Source organism: Heterodontus francisci, chromosome 37, assembly GCF_036365525.1.
Source record: "Heterodontus francisci isolate sHetFra1 chromosome 37, sHetFra1.hap1, whole genome shotgun sequence".
Lineage (NCBI taxonomy): Eukaryota > Metazoa > Chordata > Chondrichthyes > Heterodontiformes > Heterodontidae > Heterodontus > Heterodontus francisci.
This window is the reverse complement of record NC_090407.1, coordinates 27,990,347-28,010,170: the sequence shown is the minus strand read 5'-3', so window position 1 is coordinate 28,010,170 and position 19,824 is coordinate 27,990,347. Positions and strand designations below refer to the sequence as shown.

At 43.9% G+C, this 19,824-nt stretch overlaps 1 protein-coding gene across 7 annotated transcripts in view; it reads left to right on the top strand.

The window, feature by feature from the left end:
* prdm2b (PR domain containing 2, with ZNF domain b) overlaps window positions 1–19,824 on the top strand; it is a 177,420-nt gene that overhangs the window by 92,830 nt on the left and 64,766 nt on the right. For 5 of the 7 annotated variants that reach the window (XM_068017437.1, XM_068017433.1, XM_068017435.1 and 2 more), the window contains exon 5: window positions 19,132–19,284. The exons of the other annotated variants lie outside the window; for them this stretch is intronic. In XM_068017437.1, the coding sequence (XP_067873538.1) occupies window positions 19,132–19,284 (153 nt within the window). The remainder of the gene's footprint in view (window positions 1–19,131; window positions 19,285–19,824) is intronic. 7 annotated transcript variants of the gene reach the window in all.

Here is a 19,824-nt window from a genome sequence, read left to right as displayed (position 1 = left end):
GAGATAAAACTTGGTGTGACCAAGTATTTTAATTCTTGAGTCTGCGGGAGCAGATCACTATTTGTTGTGCTTGTTTTGTGATTGGGGAGGTGAATTCGGGTGCGTGTGGGGAGTTAAATCTCCTAAAATTGATATCGGGACAGGATCTCGACACCATCCTGCCCACTTATGGGTTTCAGCTGAACGTGGAAACGGCTTGGAGCTGATGGGTAATTAACTGTTATAAACAGCCATTGTGGCTTTAGCATCTATTTCCTGAGCTGTCAGCAAGTTGCCAGGTTCAACTAGGTGAGTACACAGTGGGGTATGCTTCGATCAGTTAAACTAGGAAGGCTTTGAACAGTGAACCTGAAGAGCTTGAGCCATTCGCAGGTAAGAGACTGGCACTCACAGCACTTCTAAGTGTGCTTTCACTGCTGGACAGGTGCTTGCCAATTTCTTGGAAGTCATTTTACCCTGTCTTGCACTTCCCTGCTCTCAGCCTTCACAACAGCATGGAAGCAGCTTTGTAGCTCTACCTTGCAGCTCTGATGAGGAAAAAGAGGAGAAGCAGCAGGAGCAACACCAGCAACAGTACCAGCTGTCTTCTCCTCTGCCACGTGCTGCTTCACAGGGCAGAGGGACTGGACACAAAGATCCAAGGCAAAAGAGGTGAGGTCTACAGGCAGAGGATCAGCTCTCAGCGTGTCTGAGTATTAATGCCTCAGGAGGGTGAGGCTTTCATGGCAGGTCATTGCTAACCTCTGTACTTTCCTGGAACAAGACCTCCTTCCCGACTCATGCCAGGGTTGCTTTTTAATTAGAAATTCTTCCTTTGACAGAATCGATGCATCATCCCGCCTGTCCTTTCTGTTGGAAAACCTGGAAGTGAAATGCTAATGCCTCAGTGGCTCCAGCAGCTATCTGGTTCCAACCCACCACAGGTTCTCCCATTTTACCAAAGACTATCATTTGAAAATTTTGCCCAATATTTCCTTGTTTGCAACGTAATTAATGGCTTTAATATCTTTCTCCCCCTCTGCACCTACCACCGCCCCCCCCCCCCCCCCCCCAAACACTCAAACACCTCTCACTGGTGACAGACAGGAGAGGGATTTTAGGTGAGAGTTAAAGAGTTAAATATGAAGGATCACGTCCTAACCTGCACCTGCTGGATATTGGGGTCTCTGCATGTCGCTGCTCTGAAAAAGTGGGACACGTCATTAACATATTTAAATCAGGTGCCCCCTCCTGATTACTGGGCCTGTCTGTCCTCCTGATTGTCAGGAACCATCCCCAAGGGACCCTGGCATCAACTTTCTGCCACTGGTGATCTCCTCCCCACAAGCTGGGTTGTTCATTTGGCAGGAAACTGAGCTAAAAAATGTTAGAGATCCTGCTGTTGGGTTTGGCAGAACCTCTGTGGTCCAGGTCTTGCGAGAGAATAGAAAAAAATGTGTAGATTCCTCTTTGCAGTGTGTGTATAAGTTCTGTGCAGTTCTGACTAGAGATAGATGTTTTGGTGTTTCTTTTTCCTGTTGTATTCTTTGCCACCTTGTGTTAAAGTTGGCATGTGAGCTGATGGACAGCCACAGAAAGGACTCTCCAGTCAAACTATGGAGGCTTCAGCGTTGCCAGAAGAGTTTTTAGTCTCTAAGTATCTGTAAACATTGTACTTGCAATAATGGGAGCTTTGCCTGAAAACATGGATTTAACTTCGCTAGACCTGCCCTACATGGCTGGTTAAGTACAAGAGCTGTAGTAGTTTCATTTCTCACACAACTATTTCACTGCAGCAAGACTGCAAACTTGCATGTTTACTTTGGTAAAAGAATCCCTGGGCAAACTCATGCTCACTTTCTGTCATGTGATTGTTTTGAAGCAAAGAAGAAGAACCCAATAAAACATAAAGGGGGTGAAATTAGTTGACACCAACAGCGCAAAATCGGCTCGTAGCAAATCAGCAGCTACTTTTTTTTTTCACTCAGCCAGTTTTTATTTTGCATTGACTTGAAAAATATTGCCAAGATTTTTAATTTCAAACCAACTAAAAGTAACAGTGAGACTAGGAAATTAGTCTCCGAGTTTAAACTGTCGTTCTGTGAACTTCAGTGGAAAGAAGATCCAACAGGGTGAAAAATAGGCTGCTTTTCACTGTGGTGCATTTCGCGCTGCTGGCGTAGACCAACTACACCCCCTATCTGTAGTAAAACTAGTTCCTACGATGCATACTTAACAGCTTCCATTGTAAAATTGACATTGTATTGTGTTGTACAATATAACTTCAAAAAAAAATCCCGTCCTGCGAGATCCCAGGATGCGGTGATGCTCGTGTGTAGGGTAAATGTTGACATGGGCTAGTTGGGCCAAATGGCCTGTTTCTAAGTTGTAATTTCTATATACTGTATATGCTTTAGTACTGATCTGTTCCCAGTCTGGAACTTTCTCAGTGTACTCCTTTGGGACCAGATTATGATTTTCTTAAAAGCAAATAAAAGTTAGGTTGAATTGGGATAAAAGCATTCTGTAAAACAAACCTAAAATAAAACAAAATACAGGAAGCACGGAATTTGACCTTTTTTGTGAGTGTTGAGTTGAAGGATTTATATGTATTTTCTTTCACTTTTCAGAAGAAAATTCTGAATAATTATGGTTTAACGGTATTTTTTGTGCTATCCATTTTGTTTGTTTTTGTGAATGTATTTAGTTATATTCTGCCTCCAGCATTTTGGACTATTTGTGCAACAAACAACTTTATATAGTACCTTTTAATGTGGTAAAATGTCCCAAGACCTTTATCAGACAAAATTTGATACTGAATCGCATAAAGAGGTATTAGGACAGGTCAAAGAGGTAGGCTTCATGGAGCATTTTAAAGGCAGAGAGGGGGTTTGGGAAGTTTAGGGAGCTCGGGCCTAAGCAGCTGAAGGCATGGCTGCCAGTGGAGGAGCGTTGATAGAAATTGGGGTTGTACAAGTTGCCAGAATTTTAGAAGTGCTACAGAGATAAGAACAAAGAACAAAGATAATTACAGCACAGGAACAGGCCCTTCGGCCCTCCAAGCCTGCGCCGATCCAGATCCTCTCTCTAAACATGTCGCCTATTTTCTAAGGTTCTGTATCTCTTTTCTTCCTGCCCATTCATGTATCTGTCTAGATACATCTTAAAAGACTCCATCGTGCCCGCGTCTACCACCTCCGCTGGCAACGCGTTCCAGGTGCCCACCACCCTCTGCGTAAAGAACTTTCCACGCATATCCCCCCTAAACATTTCCCCTTTCACTTTGAACTCGTGTCCTCTAGTAATTGAAACCCCCACTCTGGGAAAAAGCCTCTTGCTGTCCACCCTGTCTATACCTCTCATGACCTCAATCAGGTCCCCCCTCAACCTCCGTCTTTCTAATGAAAATAATCCTAATCTACTCAACCTCTCTTCATAGCTAGCGCCCTCCATACCAGGCAACATCCTGGTGAACCTCCTCTGCACCCTCTCCAAAGCATCCACATCCTTTTGATAATGTGGCGACCAGAACTGTACGCAGTATTCCAAATGTGGCCGAACCAAAGTCCTATACAACTGTAACATGACCTGCCAACTCTTGTACTCAATGCCCCGTCCGATGAAGGAAAGCATGCCGTATGCCTTCTTGACCACTCTATTTACCTGCGTTGCCACCTTCAGGGAACAGTGGACCTGAACACCCAAATCTCTCTGGACATCAATTTTCCCCAGGACTTTTCCATTTACTGTATAGTTCACTCTTGAATTGGATCTTCCAAAATGCATCACCTCGCATTTGCCCTGATTGAACTCCATCTGCCATTTCTCTGCCCAACTCTCTAATCTATCTATATTCTGCTGTATTCTCTGACAGTCCCCTTCACTATCTGCTACTCCACCAATCTTAGTGTCGTCTGCAAACTTGCTAATCAGTCCACCTATACTTTCCTCCAAATCATTAATGTATATCACAAACAACAGTGGTCCCAGCACGGATCCCTGTGGAACACCACTGGTTACACGTCTCCATTTTGAGAAACTCCCCTCTACTGCTACTCTCTGTCTCCTGTTGCCCAGCCAGTTCTTTATCCATCTAGCTAGTACACCTTGGACCCCAAGCGCCTTCACTTTCTCCATCAGCCTGCCATGGGGAACCTTATCAAACGCCTTACTGAAGTCCATGTATATGACATCGACAGCCCTTCCCTCATCAATCAACTTTGTCACTTCCTCAAAGAATTCTATTAAGTTGGTAAGACATGACCTTCCCTGCACAAAACCATGTTGCCTATCACTGATGAGCCCATTTTCTTCCAAATGGGAATAGATCCTATCCCTCAGTATCTTCTCCAGCAGCTTCCCTACCACTGACGTCAGGCTCACCGGTCTATAATTACCTGGATTATCCCTGCTACCCTTCTTAAACAAGGGGACAACATTAGCAATTCTCCAGTCCTCCGGGACCTCACCCGTGTTTAAGGATGCTGCAAAGATATCTGTTAAGGCCCCAGCTATTTCCTCTCTCGCTTCCCTCAGTAACCTGGGATAGATCCCATCCGGACCTGGGGACTTGTCCACCTTAATGCCCTTTAGAATACCCAACACTTCCTCCCTCCTTATGCCGACTTGACCTAGAGTAATCAAACATCTGTTCCTAACCTCAACATCCGTCATGTCCCTCTCCTCGGTGAATACCGATGCAAAGTACTCGTTTAGAATCTCACCCATTTTCTCTGAGTCCAAGCATAACATTCCTCCTTTGTCCTTTAGTGGGCCAATCCTTTCTCTAGTTACCCTCTTTCTCCTTATATATGAATAAAAGGCTTTGGGATTTTCCTTAACCCTGTTTGCTAAAGATATTTCATGACCCCTTTTAGCCCTCTTAATTCCTCGTTTCAGATTGGTCCTACATTCCCGATATTCTTTCAAAGCTTCGTCTTTCATCAGCCGCCTACACCTTATGTATGCTTCCTTTTTCCTCTTAGCTAGTCTCACAATTTCACCTGTCATCCATGGTTCCCTAATCTTGCCATTTCTATCCCTCATTTTCACAGGAACATGTCTCTCCTGAACGCTAATCAACCTCTCTTTAAAAGCCTCCCACATATCACATGTGGATTTACCTTCAAACAGCTGCTCCCAATCTACATTTCCCAGCTCCTGCCGAATTTTGGTATAGTTGGCCTTCCCCCAATTTAGCACTCTTCCTTTAGGACCACTCTCGTCTTTGTCCATGAGTATTTTAAAGCTTACGGAATTGTGATCACTATTCCCAAAGTAGTCCCCTACTGAAACTTCAACAACCTGGCCGGGCTCATTCCCCAACACCAGGTCCAGTATGGCCCCTTCCCGAGTTGGACTATTTACATACTGCTCTAGAAAACCTTCCTGGATGCTCCTTACAAATTCTGCTCCATCTGGACCTCTAACACTAAGCGAATCCCAGTCAATGTTGGGAAAATTAAAATCTCCTATCACCACCACCCTGTTGCTCCTACATCTTTCCATAATCTGTTTACATATTTGTACCTCTATCTCACGCTCGCTGTTGGGAGGCCTGTAGTACAGCCCCAACATTGTTACCGCACCCTTCCTATTTCTGAGTTCTGTCCATATTGCTTCACTGCTCGAGTCCTCCATAGTGCCCTCCTTCAGCACAACTGTGATATCCTCTTTGACCAGTAATGCAACTCCTCCACCCCTTTTACCTCCCTCTCTATCCCGCCTGAAGCATCGATATCCTGGGATATTTAGTTGCCAATCATGCCCTTCCCTCAACCAAGTCTCAGTAATAGCAATAACATCATACTCCCAGGTACTAATCCAAGCCCTAAGTTCATCTGCCTTACCTACTACACTTCTTGCATTAAAACAAATGCACCTCAGACCACCAGTCCCTTTATATTCATCATCTGCTCCCTGCCTGTTCTTCCCCTTAGTCACACTGACTTCATTGTCTAGTTCCTTACAGGCTTTTGTTACTACCTCCTTACTGTCAACTGACCTCAATTGGTTCCCATCCCCCTGCCACATTAGTTTAAACCCTCCCCAACAGCGTTAGCAAAAGCACCTCCAAGGACATTGGTTCCAGTCCGGCCCAGGTGTAGACCGTCCAATTTGTAATAGTCCCACCTCCCCCAGAACCGGTCCCAATGTCCCAAAAATCTGAACCCCTCCTTCCTGCACCATCTCTCAAGCCACGCATTCATCCTGACTATTCTTTCATTTTTACTCTGACTATCACGTGGCACTGGTAGTAATCCTGAGATTACTACCTCTGAGGTCCTACTTTTTAACTTGGCTCCTAACTCCCTAAACTCTGCTTGTAGGACCTCATCCTGTTTTTTACCTATATCATTAGTGCCTATGTGCACAACGACAACTGGCTGTTCACCCTCCCCCTTCAGAATGTTCTGCAGCCGATCTGAGACATCCCTGACCCGTGCACCTGGGAGGCAACATACCATTCGGGAGCCTCGTTTTCGACCACAGAACCGCCTATCTACTCCCCTTACAATCGAATCCCCTACGACTATAGCCCTTCCACTCTTTTTACCGCCCTTCTGAACAGCAGAGCCAGCCACGGTGCCATGGACCTGGCTACTGCTGCCTTCCCCTGGTGAGCCATCTCCCCCAACAGTATCCAAAACGGTATACTTGTTTTGGAGGGAGATGACCGCAGGGGACTCCTGCGCTGCCTTCCTGCTCTTTCTCTGCCTTTTGGTCACCCATTCCCTTTCTCCCTCAGCAATCCTAATCTGCGGTGTGACCAATTCACTAAACGTGCTATCCACGACCTCCTCAGCATCGCGCATGCTCCAAAGTGAGTCCATCCGCAGCTCGAGAGCCGTCATGCGGTCTAACAAGAGCTGCAGTTGGACACACTTCCTGCACGTGAAGGAGTCAGGGACATCAGCCGTGTCCCTGAGCTCCCACATTGAGCAAGAGGAGCATGACACGGGTCTGAGATCTCCTGCCATTTTTAATCTTAAACTTAACTTAGTTAAATGAAAAAGGAACGAAAAGTTTTTACCAATCACAATAAAACCAGAGAAATCGAAAAAGCCTTACCTTATAAACACCCCACCGAGTCCTTTTTTTTTTGGTTAGAGGAGGAGGGCGGGTGGGAGACACGACAAGTGTGGTGTCTCGGGTTCAGAAACCGCCCAAATATATAGTGTTTTACTTACCCAGCAGCCCCCTGGCCTCCGCCGAAAAACAAAAGGAAATTAAATTTACTTTCAAACTGACCTTCCCAGCTGCTCACTCGCTCACTCTCTGCTCCCGAAAAAGCTGTTCTTTGTCTCAAATTAGAGCAATTTGCTGATCAGTAGGAACTGACTTACCTGATTCAAATCATGAGGCTCTGATTTTCTTTGAAGCATTTCTGTATTAATATACTTGTTGCCTTCATCTTGGGATATATCCAAAGCTGAAAGGGTGCCACCATCAGTTTCTTGGCACCTCGAGGATAAATTGTACCTACATCCTCTGACTAATCCTTCTTGACTGGGTTTCGAATTTAGTTTGATACAAATGAGCAGGTCCTTCCTTTTGAGCCAGCAAAACTTTATTATGAAGAGACTCATGAAGTGTGCTTTGTTGCTATTGTACCAACCTGTAGAAATAATGGTTCTTCCTGTTCACTGTTTTTTTTTCTCCCCTCCCCTTTGTCTTCTCATATAGCTTTCACTTTATTTTTGCTAAAGATTTTGTTCAAATTCCATCTGAAATCTATTTTGTTAATTTTATTTTAAAATCAGTAGCTTCCTGATATTTATAGCCTCTCAGTTTTGGTTTTGTAAATCTTTATTTTACATCTCTAGTGCCTCTTTATCTATTTTATAATGTGGAGACCTGAACTGATCACAATATTCCAAGTGTGGTCTAACCAGGGTTCTATACAAAACGAATATAGCTTCTCTGCTTTTCAATTCCATCTTTCTAGAAATTAACCCTAGTGCTTTGTTTGATTTTTTTTTATGGTCGTATTAACCTGAGTCACAACTTTGTGATTTATACCCCCAGATCTCTCTGCTCCTTTATCCCTTTTAGGCATTTATTTTCCAAGTATGTTTTAATTGTAGCACTCTTCAATTGCAGTTTGGACGACTGTTATTGGGGTCATTATCCATGACAGCTGGCTTATACCTCATCAATCACAAACCATACATTGACATGATTTTCCTCTATAAAAGGGTCAGGGAGAGCTTGAATTTTGTAGGATGAATCCATTCTGACAACTTCCAGCAAATCTTGCTTTGGATTGTAGGATCCTTTGTGTTTAGGGAGTGGAAGCAACTCCTGTTGAGGAAGGCAAGAGGCTTGACTTCAGGACCCCACAAAGCAATGAGTGCCGTCTGTTGCACCATAGAATTTGAGAAAACCATTGACTCCATAAAATTGGATGGCTCTGTCTTGCTTCTGTCTTGTCTTGTGATGCCCAAGGTGCTGAATAGCTCAGCTGTCTTGTAAAGTGCATCAGTCACATGATGGATGCATACCTCTAATGCACTCTGGCTGATATTACAGAGATCCCTGTGGCTGCCTAAAATGACCTGGTGTCAAAAAGCTGAGCAATTCTCACCTTCATAGCCACAGAGAGAGCTGTGTAGACAGAAGGCTGTGGCTGTAGGTCCTCATGCAATACTGTCACATCTACCCATCTGCTTTGCTGATGAAGCATACCTGTCCAATGCACATCTTTTTCCTAAGGTCCTTGCAAGACCTGTGTCACCAGTATGATAATTGGGGGGTTAATTTCTGGCGACATGCATTCTCTTTAAATACTGCCTTACTCCCTTGTCCTCCATTTTTTTCCTGCTCCTCTCCCTGATGATGTAATGTCATATTTGCTCCTGAGAAGCTCTCTCTGTGACGAGTTGGGTATGTTAAAATTTCTCAGTGGTCTCACATTTCCATAAGTGAGATCAAACAAGATTAATGGAGTGTAGGCAGAAGCTTGTTCCCAGCTGCAGTAATTGTCAGTCAAACATTCAGCAGTCTTTAGGCTCAAAAACGTTTCACTTTCATCTCTAGCAGCTGATCCAGGAAATAACTGCACTTCATATTTTTCATTTTCATTTACAACTAGTGCTCTTCGAGCATAAAGACAGGAAATTCAAGGCTGCAGTGCCACTCGGCCTTATTTACATAATAAAATTACCTGGCAGGTCGTAACCACTACACCCATTTTACAGAGAGCTAGTGCTGGTAATTTTGTTGCCATTTACAGCTCCTCTAGACCACCTTTTTGATTCTTGTCCCATTAACACTTTCTTTTACCTTGCACCATCATCCCTTTTGTCATTTAATCAGTCACGCCTTTCATCCAGTCTTATGGAAGGAAGGATATACTTGCCATCGAGGGAGTGCAACAGAGGTTCTCGCGATTGATTCCTGGGATGAGGGGGTTGGCCTTTGAGGAGAGTTTCAGTAGAATGGGCCTACATTCCCTCGAGTTTAGAAGAATGTATAAAAATTGAAATGTCTAAATTTTTTAGACAGCTTGACCTGGTAGATGCTGAGAGGCTGTTTCCCCTGGCTGGAGAGTGTAGAACTGGGGGTTCATAGTCTCAGAATAAGGGGTCAACTATTTAGGACTGAGGTGAGGAGGAACTGCTTCACTCAAAGAACATGAGATAAGAAATAACAGCAGAAGTAGGCCATTTAGCCTATTGAGCCTGTTGCGCTATTCAGTAAGATCATGGCTGATCTATGACCTTTCTTTCCTGTCTGCTCCTTGATTCCCGTGAGTCCAAAAATCTATCTGGCTCAGCTGTGAATACAGTCAACAACTGAGTATCCACAGCTCTCTGGAGAAGAGAATTCCAAAGATTCACAACTGTCTGCATGAAGCAATTCCTCCTCACCTCAGACTTAAATGATCGATTCCTTATCCTGCAGCTATGGAACCATAGAAAAATTATGGCACAGAAGGAGGTCATTCAGCCTGTTGTGTCTGTGCTGGCTGAAAAAAACTAGCTGACCAATCTAATCCCGTCTTCGAGCACCTGGTCCATAGCCTTGCAGTTTACAGCACTGCAGGTGCATGCCCAGGTATCTTTTAAAAGAATTGAGGGTTTCTGCCTCCACCACCGTTCCTGGCAGTGAATTCCAGACACTCACCACCCTCTAGGTGAAAACGTTTTTCCTCATGTCCCCTCTAATCCTCCTACCAATCAGCCCCCTGGTAATTGACCTCTCCACTAGGGAAAACAGGTCCTTCCTGTCTACTCTATCTAAGCCCCTCATAATTTTGTATACCTCAATTAAGTTACCCCTCAACATCCTCCTGTTTTAAGGAAAATAATCCTAGCCTACCCAATCTTTCCTCCTAGCTGCAACTTTCAAGCCCTGGCAACGTTCTTGTAAATCTCCTCTGTACTCTCTCCAGAGCAATTATGTCCTTTCTTAATGTGGTGACCAGAACTGTGTGCAATACTCCAGCTGTGGCCTAACCAGTGTTTTATGTTCCAGCATTACATCCCTGCTTTTGTATTTATACCTTGGCCAATAAAGGAAAGCATTCCATATGCCTCTTCACTCTATCTACCTGCCCTGGCACCTTCAGGGACCTGTGGACATGCACTCCAAGGTGTCTCACTTCTTCTACCCCTCTCAGTATCCTCCCGTTTGTGTTATTCCCTTGCTTTGTTTGCACTCCTAAATGCATTACCCCACACTTCTCTGGATTGAAATCCATTTGCCACTTTTCCGCCCACTCAACCAAACCATTGATATCATTCTGGAGTCTATAGCTATCCTCTTCACTATCAACTGCATGGCCAAATTTTGTGCCATCAGCAAATTTCCCAATCATGCTTCCTACATTTAAGTCCAAATTATCAATATATACCACAAACAGCAAGGGACCCAACACAGAGCCCTGTGGAACGCCACTGGAAACAGCTTTCCATTCACAAAAACATCCGCCAACGATTATCCTTTATTTCCTGTCACTGAGCTGATGTTGGATCCAACCTGCCACAGTCCCCTGTATCCTATGGGCTTTCATTTTACTGACCAGTCTGCCATGTGGGACCTTGTCAAATACCTTACTAAAATCCATGTAGACCACATCCACTGCACTACCCTCATCAATCCTCCTTGTTACTTCCTCAAAAAACTCAATTAAGTTAGAAAGACATGACCTTCCCCTAACAAATCCATGCACCACCGAGGTCAGACTGACTGGCCTATAATTATTTAGCCTATCCTTCGCACCCTTTTTAAACAATGGTACAATGTTCGCAGATCTCCAATCGTCTGGTACCTCACCTGCATCTAGTGAGGATTTAAAGATGATCCTCTACGCATCTGCTATTTCCTCCCTGGCTTCCTTTAACAACCTGGGATGCAATCCATCCGACCCATAGTTCTACACTCTCCAGCCAGGGAAAACAACCTCTCAGCACCTACCCTGTCAAACCCCTTCAGAGCCTTAAGTTTCAATGTGGTCTTGTTATTCTTTGAAACTCCACAGAGTAGAGGCCCAATCTGCTCAAACTCTCAATATAGGACAGCGCTCTCATTCCTGGAATGAATCTAGTGAAGCTTTGCTGCATCGCCACCAATGCAAGTATATCCTTCCTTAGATAAGGAGTCCAAAACTGTGCACAGTACTCCAGGTTTAGTCTCATCAAAGCCCTGTACAAATGTAGCCCGACAACCTTATGCTCGTTCTTGTACTCCAGCCTCCTCGTAAAAAAGGCTAACATGCCATTTACTTTCCTAATTGCTTACTTATAACTTTGTGTTTCTTGTATGAGGACACCAAAATCACTCTGAACATCAACTTTTAAAAGTTTCTTACCTTTCTAAAAAAAAATCTTGCTTTTCTATTCTTACGACCAAATCGAATAACCTCATATTTTCCCATATTATACTCCCATCTGCCACCTTATTGCCCACTTATTTGATCTGCCTATATCCCTTTGCAGCCTCTTTGTATCCTCAAAGTTTACTGCCAAAAACGAGCTTTGTATCATCAGAAACCTTGGAAATACATTACTCTCAATCCCTACATTTAAGTCATTAATGTATAATAGAGGGTTGTAAATCTTTGGAATTCTCTACCCTAGAGGACTGTGAATGCTCAGTTGTTGAGTATATTCAAGACTGAAATAGACTTTTGGGCAGTAAGGGAATCAATCGATATGGCAATAGGGTGGGAAGGTGGAGTTGATGTAGAAGATCAACCATGATCTTGCTGAATGGTCTCGCAGGCTCGAGCATTCATATAGCATATTCCTGCTCCTGTTTCTTATGTTATATAAAGAATGAATTGATGCAAGATTGGACAATCATGTGAATTGTACATCCTTTATTGACTAAAATGTGCCAAATGTTCTTTTCCCATTTCATTTTTTAAAATTTCTTGATCTTGAAGTTCTATGTGGAGGGGAGATTTTTGGGGTTGTTGAGCATTACTGACAGTTTTACCTGCGTTTATTATTCCTAAATAAATTGTAAATGTGTTCAAAAATTGAAGGTTTACAATTTTGCTAGAAATAGCAATCGCGGGAACTGCTGCTGCTATTTTGGTGATGCCACTAGCATTGTACGACCAGAGAAACTAATTCCACCTCCCCCACCCGCCCCCCCCCCCCCCCCCCCCCCCCCCCACCACCATTCCAAAATCAAATATGTAAACTGTTCAAGCTTCGCTCTTGTTGTGATGTACAAGAATCTCTCTGCATTGTAACTTTTAATTTTTGGATTGGTTACAACTCAGTCTGAATGCTGGGATCCAGTAATAAAAGGTTTTATGTTTACTACTAGATTTTCCATGGTATTCCTCACAGTGGCGCAGTGGTTAGCAACGCAGCCTCTCAGCTCCAGTGACTCGGGTTCAATTCTGGCTACTGCCTGTGCGGAGTTTGCAAGTTCTCCCTGTGACCGCGTGGGTTTTCGCTGGGTGGTCCTGTTTCCTCCCACAGCCAAAGACTTGCAGGTTGATGGGTAAATTGGCCATTTTAAATTGCCCCTAGTATAGGTAGGTGGTAGGGGAATTGAGGGAAGGTGGGGATGTGGTAGGAATATGGGATTAATGTAGGATTAGTATAAATGGGTGGTTGATGGTCGGCACAGACTCGGTGGGCTGAAGGGCCTGTTTCAGTGCTGTATCTCTAAATAAAATAAATAAATAAATAAAATAAAAATGAGTTGGAAGCTTTATAATGACAGTGGTATGTCCTGCAGTGTTACCAGAAGCTCTGATGTATTAGCAGTGAAGACAGCCCTAGGATTTGGAGTATTGGGAATGGAGCTGAGTGTGTAGCAGTGCTTTGGGCCCCAGGGATTGGGAGCACAGGAAAAAAATGTTTTGGAAATGATGGGGCAGGTCCTGGAATCTGGGTGAATTGGAAGGCGTCTTGCAGTGAGACCTCTAGGCCTGGGAACATTGGGATTGTTTGGTTAAGGTAGCACTGGAAATGTGCCTTGTGTGCACTGGGAGTGGGGGAGGTCTGTTCTGTTGGACCTCAGGACCCTCTATTGGACTTTTTATTCATTCATGGGATGTGAGCATCACTGGCAAGGCCAGCATTTTTGCCCATCCCTAATTGCCCTTGAGAAGGTGTGAACTGCCTTCTTGAACCACTGCAGTCCTTGGGGTATAGGTACACCAACAGTGCTGTTAGGAAGGGAGTTCCAGGATTTTGACCCAGAGACAGTGAAGGAACGGCAATATAGTTCCAAATCAGGATGGTGTGTGACTTGCAGCTGGTGGTGTTTCCATGCATCTGCTGTCCTTGTCCTTCTTGGTGGTAGAGGTCACAAGTTTGGAAGGTGCTGTTAAAGGAGCCTTGGTGAGTTGCTGCAGTGTATCTTGTATATGGTACATACTGCTGCCACTTGCGTTGGTGGTGAAGAGAGTGAATGTTGAAAGTGGTGGATTGGGTGCCTATCAAGCAGGCTGGTTGGTGTTGAGCTTCTTGAGTGTTGTTGAAGCTGCACCCATCCAGGCAAATGGAAAATATTCCATCACACTCCTGACGTGCCTTGTAGATGGTGGACAGGCACTGGGGAGACAGCAGGTAAGTTACTTGCCACAGAATTCCCAGCCTCTGACCTACTTTTGTAGCCACAGCATTTATGTGGCTGGTGCAGTTCAGTTTCTGGTCAATGGTAAACCTTAGGATATGGATAGTGGGGGATTTGGTGATGGTAAAGCCATTGAACATCAAGGATAGATGATTAGATTCTCTCTTGTTTGAGATGTCATTGCCTGTCATTTATGTGGCGCCAATATTATTTGCTACTTATCAGCCCAAGCCTGGATGTTGTCCAGGTCTTGGTGCATATGAACATGGGCTGCTTCAGTGTCTGAGGAGTTGTGAATGGTTCTGAACGCTGCAATCATCAGTGAACGTCCCCACCTCTGACCTTATGATGGAGGTAAGTTCATTGATGAAGCAGCTGAAAATGGTTGGGTCTAGGACACTACCCTGAGGAACTCCTGCCGTGATGTCCTGGCCCTAAGATGATTGACCTGCAACAACCACAACCATCTTCCATTGTGCTCAGTATGACTCCAACCAGCAGAGAGTTTTCCTCCTGATTCCTATTGACTCCAGTTTTGCTTGGGCTCCTTGATGCCATACTCACTCAAATGCTGCTTTGATGTCGAGCAGTTACTCTCGCCTCATCTCCGGAGTTCAGCTGTTTTGTCCATGTTTGGAACAAGGCTGTAAGGAGGTCAGGAGCTGAGTGGCCCGGGCGGAACCCAAACTGAGTGTCAGTGAGCAGGTTATTGCTAAGCAAGTGCCGCTTGATAGCACTGTCAAACGACCCTTGCCATCTCTTTGCTGATGATCGAGAGCAGACTGATAGGGCGGTAATTGGCTGGTTTGGATTTGTCGTGCTTTTTGTGTATAGGACATACTTGGACAATCTTTCACATTGCTGGTAGATGCCAATGTTGTAGCTGTACTGGAACAGCTTGGCTAGGGGCTCAGCTAGTTTTGGAGCACAAGTCTTCAGTACTATTACCAGAATGTTGTCAGGGCCCATAGCCTTTGCAGTATCCAGTGCCTTTAGTCATTTCTTTATCATGTGGAGTGAATCGGATTGGCTGAATACTGGCATCTATGATGCTGGGGACCTCAGGAGGAGGATGGATCATCCACTTGGCACTTCTGGCTGAAGATGGATGCAAATGCTGCAGCCTTGTCTTTTGTACTGATGTGCTGGGCTCCCTCATTGTTGAGGGTGGGGATATTTGTGGAGCCTCTTCCTCCTGTCAGTTGTTTAATTGTCCACCACCATTCAGGACTGGATGTGGCGGGACTGCAGAGCTTAGATCTGATCCGTTGGTTGTGGGATCACTTAGCTCTGTCTATTGCATGCTGCTTCTGCTGTTTGGCATGCAAGTAGTCCTGTGTTGTAGCTTCACCAGGCTAACACCTCATTTTTAGATATGCCTGGTGCTGCTCCTGGCATGCCCTCCTGCATTCTTCTTTAACAAGGGTTGGTCCCCTGGCTTGATGGTAATGGTGGAGTGGGGGATATGTCAGGCCATGAGGTTACAGATTGTGGTTGAATACAGTTTTGCTGCTGCTGATGGCCCACAGTGCCTCATGGATGCCCAGTTTTGCATTGCTAGATCTGTTCAAAAACTACCTCATTTAGCACGATGGTGGGTACCCTAAATGTGAAGACGGGACTTCATCTCCATAAGGACTGTGCAGTGGTCACTCCTACCAATACTGTCATGGACAGATACATCTGCGACGGGTAGATTAGTGAGGTTGAGGTCAAGTAGGTTTTTTCTTGTTAGTTCCCTTACCACCTGTCACAGACCCAGTCTAGCAGATATGTCCTTTAGGACTTATCCAGCTCGGTCAGTAGTGGTGCTCCTGAGTTACATTAGGTGATGGACATTGAAGTCCCCCCACCCAGAGTACGTTATGTGCCCTTGCGACTCTCATTGCTTCTTTCAATTGGTGTTCAACATGGAGAAGCGCTGATTCATCAGCTGCCGTGGGCGGGGTGGGGGGCTGGGTTGCAGTAGGTGGTAATCAGCAGGAGGTTTCCTTGCCCATGTTTGACCTGATGCCATGAGACTACATGTATTCCAGAGTCAAAGTTGACTCCTAGGGCAACTGCCTCCCGACTGTATACCTCTGTGCTGCCACATGTAGTGGGTCTGTCCTGCCGGCGTGACAGGACAGACCCAGCAGAGGTGGCAGCACAGAGATGATTAACATGTTTGTGTAAAATTTAATTTGTGTTGTTTTAATGCAGTTAATCTGTTTAAAAGCTGTTAAATTGGTTTAATGCCATTATTAATCAATTAAACCACATTAAAAGAGCAAAAAGGGATTTTACATGTCAACTAGTAAGCTGTCTGAAGAAATGGATCCCTGAAGTGATCTCTAATAAATTCAATTTTAATTAGCTTATACCATATCTCACTGAACTAGCTTTTTTGTGAGGGTGGAAGAAGACTCTAAGTAGAATTTTCATATTCTGTGTGCAGTTACTAATTGAGGCCTCTACTCATTACTTTGTTTTAGTAAAAATATTTTTAATATTAAATAGTCATTTGGTGGACCAGAACTTGAGAATTGCTGAAAATAGAGACATGTTGTCGAAGCTTTTTGTTTTGTCCTCATCAGGACAATGCGCAAGAATAACCAATGTAAGGGAAAACAACAACTTGTACTGCAAGAGAAGAGAGTGCTGATTGTTTGGCAAGTGAAATCTGATTGGTAGAGGCGTTGCCATGGAGAATGCACCATTTGTTAAATAATTTGCAGTGTGCTAAGAATGACGCTGACAACCGGTTTAAGGTTATCAGTCAGGCTCGCAGTGTGGCACATTTGCGCGTACTGGAAGCTACATATATTAATACACAGAGCCCTATTCTTTGCAGACAGAAAGAACATGTACACACATTGTGCCTGTTTCAGCAGAACAAAATAAGTGACAGCCATTCGCTGGTTCATTCCTGAGGGCAATGCCTTGATCAATCAGAGTCATGCTGCCTGGCTTAAGTTTCAAACAAAGCTTGGCAGTTAACTGTCGGTCACCGTAAACTGGTGCATTCTCCATGGCAAAGCCTCTACCGATCTGAGTTCACTTGCCAACCATTCAGCACTCTCTTCTCATGCAGTATAAGTTGTTGTTTTCCCATACATTATTTATTCTTGCGTATTGTCCTGATGAGTACAAGACAAAAAGCTTCGACAACATGTCTCTACTTTCAGCAATTTTTAATGTGGGTAGTAAGAGGATATATTCTTCCTATTTTCTTCTCATTTCCCTTCTTTCTTAACCTCCCTGTCCTGAAGTTGGTGACTCTCAATTCGGTGGGTGTCAGCAGCACTCCAGCATTTTGACGATATTCTTTATGTATGACTCTAGGCTCTCCAGTACTGGCAACATCTTTGAACACTAGGGCTATCTCGGCCAAATCTGGTCCTGTCCTCATCTGATTATTACATATGGACTTTCAGCAGGGATCACTAGCTAACAATCAACAACACAAATTCTTTTCTTTTCCTACCCACACCACCCCAATTTCTTACTCGGGCATGCTAAGGCAAATTATTGTGTCCCGACCTTTGCTGAGATTAGCTAACTTGAACTGCACAATGGATTGTATCTGGAATTATCCTGGAATTATCACACAGGGCTGTATATTTACCCATTAAACCATCAGGGGTCTGCAAAGTGTGTAATATGAGCAGTGAGTGGGTGGTTTGGTTTGTTTGAATATTTCATACTGGTTGTCCGTAAGGTGTCCTCAGCTTTTGTTTGAATGGCAGCAGGGATGAATTTGTCACACTCGTGACTGGCACAGTGGTCTCTTGCGTTGCTGCTGCCTTGTTCTATCTACCTCCATGTCCTTTAAGCTGCAAGGTTAAATAAATCATTAATTCATCCTGATTTTATACAACATTTAAAAATATAAATGTAAATCATGCCAATTGCATTAATTAAGATTATTGGGATCAGTGTTATGTTCACAGCAGGAGATAATGGAATAATTTTACAGGCTGGAAGTAAAATTGAGATGATGGTACACAGACCTTTGTGAGTGATCTTTTGGCAAAGTATAATGACCAACTGCTAGCAATTAAATATTGTCGACTCAGATCTTTGCCTAGTTAGAAAATCTTTCTCTTATCTTTTCTCCCACCAATTTTGCCTCCTGTATTATGTGTATGAAAAGCATTATGTGCTTTTGCCTTTCTCTTGTTTGATACATTTATTTTTCTAATTCAGAGGTTTGAGTCAATATGATTGACCAGTTGCACCATTAGCTAGGTTCTTGTTGCCTCTCCAGATAAGCTTCTTCACTGATTTGAACCCTGTGATAATCAGCTGTCTGCAAGACATTGTTGGTTGTGGTGTAGAGTTGTAGTGTTCACTTGCTTGTGTATTAGTGATTGTGCTAATCCAGTGACCCCTTTGGAAAGCCCACACTCTGTGGGATCTGGCTGAGCTGTGATATCCTCTATCGTTCACTAGCCTGCTACTTGGGCTCATGTATGACTTATGGTCATTTGGATGCAGATGGCTGCTGAGATTACAATGTTGCTACACAGCAAGAAATCCTCACTGGTCCTAAACTAGTATGGAACTGGTGACGCATGCTTGCAGAATTTACACTAATCTCTCTCCCTGAACTGTGCCACATTACAACTTTTTTGCAACCTGTAGGCACTGAAGGGGATTGAAAGCATCATCCTCCAAATATATCTTCATATTCCTCCCCTTTCACATTAAGAACCAGCATATTCTGGTGAGGAGATGCACAAGACTAGTGAGTTTATACATTGTTTGGGTTGTCAGTTCATTTTTTTGGAGGGAAAGGGGAGTTCTGTCTTAATACTCTTGCACTGGAGTTCTTTTTGAGGGATTTAGTTTGTTGCAGTGATTGCCTAAATACTTAGGCATTTTTTGTCTGTGCATGAGGGGACAGAATTGAAAGAATAAATAGTAAGTATACAGTTGCCACAGTACTACAAAGGGAGCTTAGCAATTTGCCAAATAAAATAAAGCTTTCCCTCCTCCTTTCCAGCTCTTCCTACCCCACCCCCAAGAAACACAAAACAAATGTTTTGTTGATGCTTACTAAACATTGGTGATGAGGACTGGCTCAGTACTTACCACTAACTAAGGTCAACTCTCTCCTTTCAGGTGTACTTCCCCCAATTCGGGTGGATGTGTATTGATGCCACAGATCCAAACAAAGGCAACTGGTTGCGGTACGTGAACTGGGCTCGCTCCTCCGATGAGCAGAACCTCTTCCCTCTGGAGATCAACAGGGCTATCTACTACAAAGTCTTCAAGGTAGCCATATCCCTGTGATGTGAAGATAAATACAAGTTCTCATAAAGTTGAACTCTCTCCCTTCCCACTTCACACGTACACGCACCAATGCAAACAGTCATAAATATGTGCATGTATTAAGTAGTTTTGTGTTTTCTAGTAAGGATCCATAGCTCAAACTCTTTTTTTGAAAATAAAATTGAGGGTGCTTTGATCTCATTTCAACCCTTCATTCTCTCAATATATTCCAATGTGCCCGTTTGTCTACTGTTCCTCTCTTTTGTTTCCCACTCCCCACCAAAACGTAAAGTTCAAGTTATCTACAGTTCTCCGACTAGTGCTGCAAAAACCTGTTACTTTTATTTTCTTTCTGTCTCTAATCTGAGTTTCTAAAATGCAACTGAAAAGAAACTAAGGTTCATTAAGTGTTGTCACTTAATCGGATTTAATTTTGTTTTTGTGGAGCCTTTTTGAGTTAGCAACTCTGTGCATATTCCTGGAGGTTTCATCGCATTACCTCCTGCCTCCAAACATCTGACCAATCAAACAGTCTTTATTTCC